Here is a 6000-nt window from a genome sequence, read left to right as displayed (position 1 = left end):
GCATTATTCCTTCACCCTCCATCCCACACAACCCCCTCAAAGAATAAAGCAAAACAGTCTTTACTCATCCCTACTGAAAAACATCCATTGACTCAGGGCCCGTCATCCTTAGAATGGAGAATTTTTTTTTTAATGCCTCAATATATAGTTACCTTCCCAAATTAAACAAAAATAATTTATTTCTGAATAAAAAGCTAACAGGGCCTAAATAAAGTCCTATTTTATCATATTCACTCCTAAGCAACCCCCCAGAATTTCTACCTTTTTTATTTGAAAAGAGGTCAAATAAATTGGGATTGGTTAGTTTATAAATCAAAACAAATACAAACATGACACCAGGTTTCTGTTTTTGTTCATTTGTCCTCAGTTTTTAAAAACAAAAGTATTAGCTAGAATCTAATAACAAATCAAATCCAAACACAGCAGTCCAATGGAGAATTAAAACTTTCCTGGCTTTACTCTCTGGGAAAACCCCTGGTCTGTTCCCATTCCTATCGGTCCAGGCCAGAATCCTATGCTGGAGATGGGCGCCTCCGGGAAAGCTAGGTGAGCTGTGCCGGGTGTGAGCTGGAGCCACCTGTTGCTTGGGCGCACTTAGGGGATGGAGGTTCACGAGGTGATGGTCTCACTAGTGCTGTTCTAGCCCCAGAGACAGGGTGAGGTGAGCAAGGCTCTCACCTCGGGCACAAAATTTAAGGGGTGCCCCAAAACTCAGTAACCAACATACTATCTTAATGCAGTATTTTTTGAACATCAAAACCAATGTAAAATATCCACAATGAACTAAGTATCAAAATTGTAAGGACAGGATTCAACCCCATACTTGCTCAATTCAGCTTATTTCCCTCACCTTAATCTCAGTCCTATTGGATCCTTCTTTAAGATTTTGATATTTTAGTCATCATGGAGTTTTCTTGTATTTTAAATACTGCATTAACATGGTATTTATCTTAATCACTGAGTTTTTCAGTACTCCTTAAAGTGCTATACCAAAGGGAGTACTCATCTTGTAGTAGTCCCAGCCCTGGCCAAAAATATGTACATCCCCTCCTTTGGAATCTATCTCCTTTGACCCCAGTGCTTCCTGAAAACCATTCTATTTTCAAATAAAAGCCTAAGAATTAATAGCCATATGAAATGATTAAATCAACAGACTATCAGATTTGAAAAGTGAGTGACTTTCAAGTCTGCTGAAGAAAGAGGAATCTTTCTAAACTCTGAGCAGTTCCAATGAAGAGGACAGTCTTGGGGGACATGGGATGACAACTTTCCTGATTGGGCAGAAGCAATATATGGCAATTACAGGTCCCCAAAACACATACACACACACCCAGCCCACATCCGGTTTAGAGCAAATGTGGGGATGCCATTCCATGAGATGGGTTAGGAGTACATACCTCAAAAGAGAAATCCACATACAGAAAAACAGCCCCGATAAACACTCCGGACACTTAAGTACACTTATTCCCCTTCTTCATATGCACCCAGGAGTGTATACAATTGCATAGTTTTTTTTTCCCCAGAAAAAAAAAAAAGAAAGAAAAAGGAAAATCGGCCCAGGATAGGTCCTCCAGTTTAAAGCTCTTAGAAATGGTGCTGGCCAGAGTAAAGGCTGTCCAGACTTGTGCTTTGTGCAAAATGCAAAGGAGCTCCCCCTTCTGTGTCCATAGGCCCATTCCCACCCTCTGGGGAAAAGGGCTGAGTCAGGGAAAGGGTGAAACCCAAAGACAGATCAGCTCATTGGGAGTAATCTGTGATCTGTGGTTACAGTTCACTAAAATAGTATTTCTCTAACTACCTTTTTATAAATTGCCCCTAACCCCTACCCCCGTGTTTCAACATCAATCCTATTATCAAAAATATGTCTTCTTACAAAGTATTTTTTTTCTTATTTTAATAAACTAACCACAGATTAAGGTCAGCTATGGCTTAACAAAAGAAGCCGGGATGTTAAGTTCATTCTCCAAAAGTAGAGAGGAAGGAGAAAGAATCATAGGAAGAAAAAAAAATCATTTTTTAAAATGTTTTTGCTCAATGGGGTCGTTTTGTTTGTTTCTTCTCCTTAAAAAAAAAAAGAGTCAAAAGAAGTTGCTTTCTACAGAAACACAGCAGCAGAGGATGGTTTTTGGTTTTGTTTGAAACAGTCTGGCCAAAGGTCTGTCCGGCTCCTGCCCTCCCCGGGTGCACTCACACCCCACTGTGTGGTTATTGCTAAGTAGTTACAAAAGATCACCTGGAGAAGATTCAGCCCACACAGCTGCTCTTCTCCTTACTCTTCCCTTCCCCTGAGGGAACTTTTTCCTTTTTTTTTTTAAATAAAATTAAAGTCGTTAAAAAAAAAAAATCACAATCTTAACTTAGCTGAGCTCAGCCCTCAAAAAGGATGAGGAAAAGATCCGGGGCAATCAGCAATCTCCTCTCGAACCAGAACGGATGACAGACGGCTGTTTAGAAGAAATAAAACTTGAGAGGAAAAGGATTCCCCTTGTAAGTTCTTCCCTTTCCCATCTCAGTAAGCGGATTTAAACCAACCCCCTCCTAATAAGCACCTGTGAGGACACATTACTGCCTTGTCTTTCCAGATCCTTCAGGAGAAAGAATTTGGCCAACCCTAATTTCTACCTTAATTCAAATCAACAGCAAATCTAATTCCCCAGTTTCCCTCCACACTCCCCACTCCACCGTCATGTGCTTTTTTCCAACCTACAAGAACTTTGGTCTGGTTTTTCTTTTATTGACTGAGAACCTCCTTTGCCTGCTCCTGCCCCGGACTTCTGCCCACCTCCCCACACCCACACACTAAACCTTCCCTCATTTCCCCTGGATCCTGGGGTGTACCCAAGTAGTTATGAGACAAAATCACCATCTTTCCCCCTTGTACCTCCTCAGTCCCAGCAAGATTGACGAAGGGCTTGCGCGGCCCTCCAGGCACCGCCCAGCCCCGACCTGCTCTTGCCAGCCTGGCAGCTCTCCAGCGCGCACATACACTTCAGAAGTTCCTGGCTAGGCTCCCACTGACATTACTGCATTTGCCCCATCCGCATGGGGGCTGGGTCTTGATGAGCCAATGAGCTGAGCTTAACTCTCTTTGTTTAGCCCCCCTTGCCCTCCAAGGCTTCCCCCTCCTCAGAACCTGTGCACCAGCAGCTCCCCACCCGGTTCGCGCTCCCTCCTCCTCAGTTCTTCCCTGTAACAGCAGGAGCAGAAGTTGTTTGTCTCAGGGTGTCCATAGAAGCTGCAGTTCGGCTGTTTGCATTTGGTCTGGGTTGGAGGAAGCCCCCGGGGCCCTCCAGCCCATCCATCTGGCTCAGGGGGCTCTCTGAAGCCGTTGCTGTAGGAGTCAGCCACACGGAACGGGGGTGCTAACAACGCACCCCTGTGAAGGCCATCCTTGGGGTGACTGCCTGGCTCCAGAGACGGGATGCAGTCCCGATGGGGGTAGGGCCGCCCTGGAGGACACTGTCTGGGGAAGGTGGCATAGGGTGGTAGGCCCCCCCCCCAAGGCCCCCCGGCCAGCTGCCTCCGGGGTTCCTGGCAGTGGGCTCCAGCCCCAGCAGGCCTCGGGACAGTAAAGCCCCCAGGGTAGCCAGCAGGGAATGCCACTGCCTTGGACTCTGCTGGGGGGGCAGTCAGCAACTCCTCCCCGCCATCTGGCTCTGGCTTTTTGGCTGGAGGAGGCCCACTCCCCACCCCTCCATTCAGGATCTTCCTCTCTGCCTCCTTCTGCTTCTGCTCGGCCAGGAATCTCTCCTCAGCATCAGAAAGGTAGCGCTGGATCATCTCCTCCTGATACTGATGACGGTGACCCATCTTCAGGGTTCCAACAAAAATAAACTTCCCCTCCCCTTGCATTGCAATCCTCATAATGCTCAAGCTCTGCATCACTTCCTGGCTATACTTGCTCCCTCCATTACCAACAGACTCAGACGTGGGCTTCTCAGACACGGGCCCATCCCCCGCTGCCTCCTCCTTGCCACCCTTCCAGCTCTTCAGTGAGTTCTTCTTCTTCTTCTCCAGGGTCTCGGTGCCGCTGCTTACCCCCGACCCCGTTCCCACCCCTCCGGGCTTCGAGCCCTTGCTGGGCATCAGGCCTCCCATGTTCTTCTTGAGCTTGCTGCCCAAAGTTTTGCCAAAGCTGCCCAGTTTGTTGGCCACAGAATCTGCTCTCTTCTTGTCTTTCTCCCGACCTCGCTTTGACTTCTCTTTCCGCTTGCTGCCCTCATTGCTTGTAGAACTGCTGCCAACCGACTCCTTGTCTGATTCCCCAGACTCAGGAGTGGACCGGGGCTCATCTCCAGCTGAGGCTGTGGGGGACTCAGGTTGTGCCAGGGGAGCCTGGAGGACATAAGAACAGGATTACTGGTTGTCCCACTGGGCTGAGGCGAGGGAAGTCCCCTCTAGCCCATCCATCTGGCTCACAGGGCTCGCTGCAGCATTGCTACAGGAATTAGCCCCGTGGAAAAGGGCTGATAACATCCCTGTGCACTCCATCCCTGGAGTGCCTGCCTAGTTCCAGCAAAGGGCCGTTGTCATGGTGGAGAAGGGTCACCCAGGAAGGCACTGTCCTTCCCCAGCTCCAGTCAGCTCTCCCATGGACCAGGGAAAGATGTATCTAAATATCTAACTTTTGTCTCACCCCCTGCAATTTGACTCCCTTCTGTAATAAGGAGGTTCTTCTAGAGCAATGAGCAACCATACAATACATGGCGTCTGGGTAAGGAGGAAGAATATTCCACAGATACTAGAATACCCTTTATTATAAACTTCTCTCTCACTTTTTTTAAGATTTTATTTATTTGACAGAGAGAGAGAGAGAGAGAGCACAAGCAGGGGGAGCGGCAGGCAGAGGGAGAGGGAGAAGCGGACTCCGCACTGAGCAGGGAGCCTGATGCACTCGATCCCAGGATCATGACCTGAGCCGAAGGCAGACCGTTAACCAACTGAGCCACCCAGGCGCCTCAATTACAAATTTCTCTATGCCTGGGATGCCTGGGTGGCTCAGATGGTTGGGTCCTGGAATCGAGCCCCATGTCAGGCTCCAAGCTCAAGTGGGAGTCTGCGTCTCCCTCTCCCTCTGCCTCTCCCCCTGCTTGTGTTCCCTCTGTCTCTCTCTCTCAAATGAATAACATCTTTAAAAAACAAACAAACAAATTTGCCTATGCCAGATTTTGCCCAAAATTAATCTCAAGGAAGTCTTAACTAACCACAACCAACTCTAACCATTCTGCATCCCCTCAACTTTTAGACATTCAGCACTAGAGTCTGTCAGTCTGCCCTTGTTCCTGTATTCCTGTTCTATGGAGAATGATGACATCCTCAGAACCTACTAGATCAGTCTCTTAAGGAGACTTAAGCGATTCTGTCTCCTCTGGTATCCTCCACAGAAATCTATATATATAAGGCTTGGGACAAAGTAATGACAATCTCAAGTTCACCAAAAAGTCTAGAAAACTTTTCTTCGAAGAATGTGTTTTAGTATCACAAAGCAGAGCCGGAGAGGAGCTGTGGAAAATGGAGGGCACTAACAGGTAAGAAGGCAGGAAAAAGTGTCTTTTGGAACTCATCTGATATTTTCCAGTTATTCCTAACCTTGAATCGTCAGCTACCACTCAGAAGGGATTCATAAGGAAACCACTGCCAGGTCTCCTTGTTCCCCCTGTCACTGAAAACCAAGGACGTACAAGGGTGGGGTCGGAGAAGTCCTTACCTGTGCATCAGAGGACACTGGGATCCACTTCACATTCATGTAGCCATGCAGCAGATGCAATTTGACCTCTAGGGACAGGATTACACTGTGAAGAGGAGAAAGGAAGAATTAAAAACATCCTGTGACCTTTAAAAAGCAAAGTGTGTGATCCAGTTGGGAGGTAGGATGGGAGAGGGCTACAATGGCTTGGGACTCAGACAAGGTGGGGTCTGAATTATAGCTCCACCAATTAGTACTAAGCTTTATGACCTTGAGGCAAGTCACTTCACCCTCCCTGGAACTCAGCTGGGGTT

General features: G+C 47.5%; 1 protein-coding gene across 1 annotated transcript in view; it reads right to left on the bottom strand.

The window, feature by feature from the left end:
- Positions 1-340: 340 nt before the first annotated feature.
- OTUD7B (OTU deubiquitinase 7B) overlaps positions 341-6000 on the bottom strand; it is a 55051-nt gene continuing 49391 nt past the window's right edge. The window contains exons 11-12 of the mRNA XM_028088328.2: positions 5708-5792; positions 341-4335 (exon numbers count right to left, since the gene is read on the bottom strand). Coding sequence (XP_027944129.1) covers positions 3127-4335; positions 5708-5792 — 1294 coding nt within the window. The 3' untranslated portion in view covers positions 341-3126. The remainder of the gene's footprint in view (positions 4336-5707; positions 5793-6000) is intronic.

The sequence above is a fragment of the Eumetopias jubatus genome, unplaced genomic scaffold (assembly GCF_037043125.1).
Source record: "Eumetopias jubatus isolate StellerSeaLion01/CBP00866 unplaced genomic scaffold, mEumJub1_p1.0 scaffold_4, whole genome shotgun sequence".
NCBI lineage: Eukaryota > Metazoa > Chordata > Mammalia > Carnivora > Otariidae > Eumetopias > Eumetopias jubatus.
This window is presented reverse-complemented; position numbering and strand designations above follow the sequence as displayed.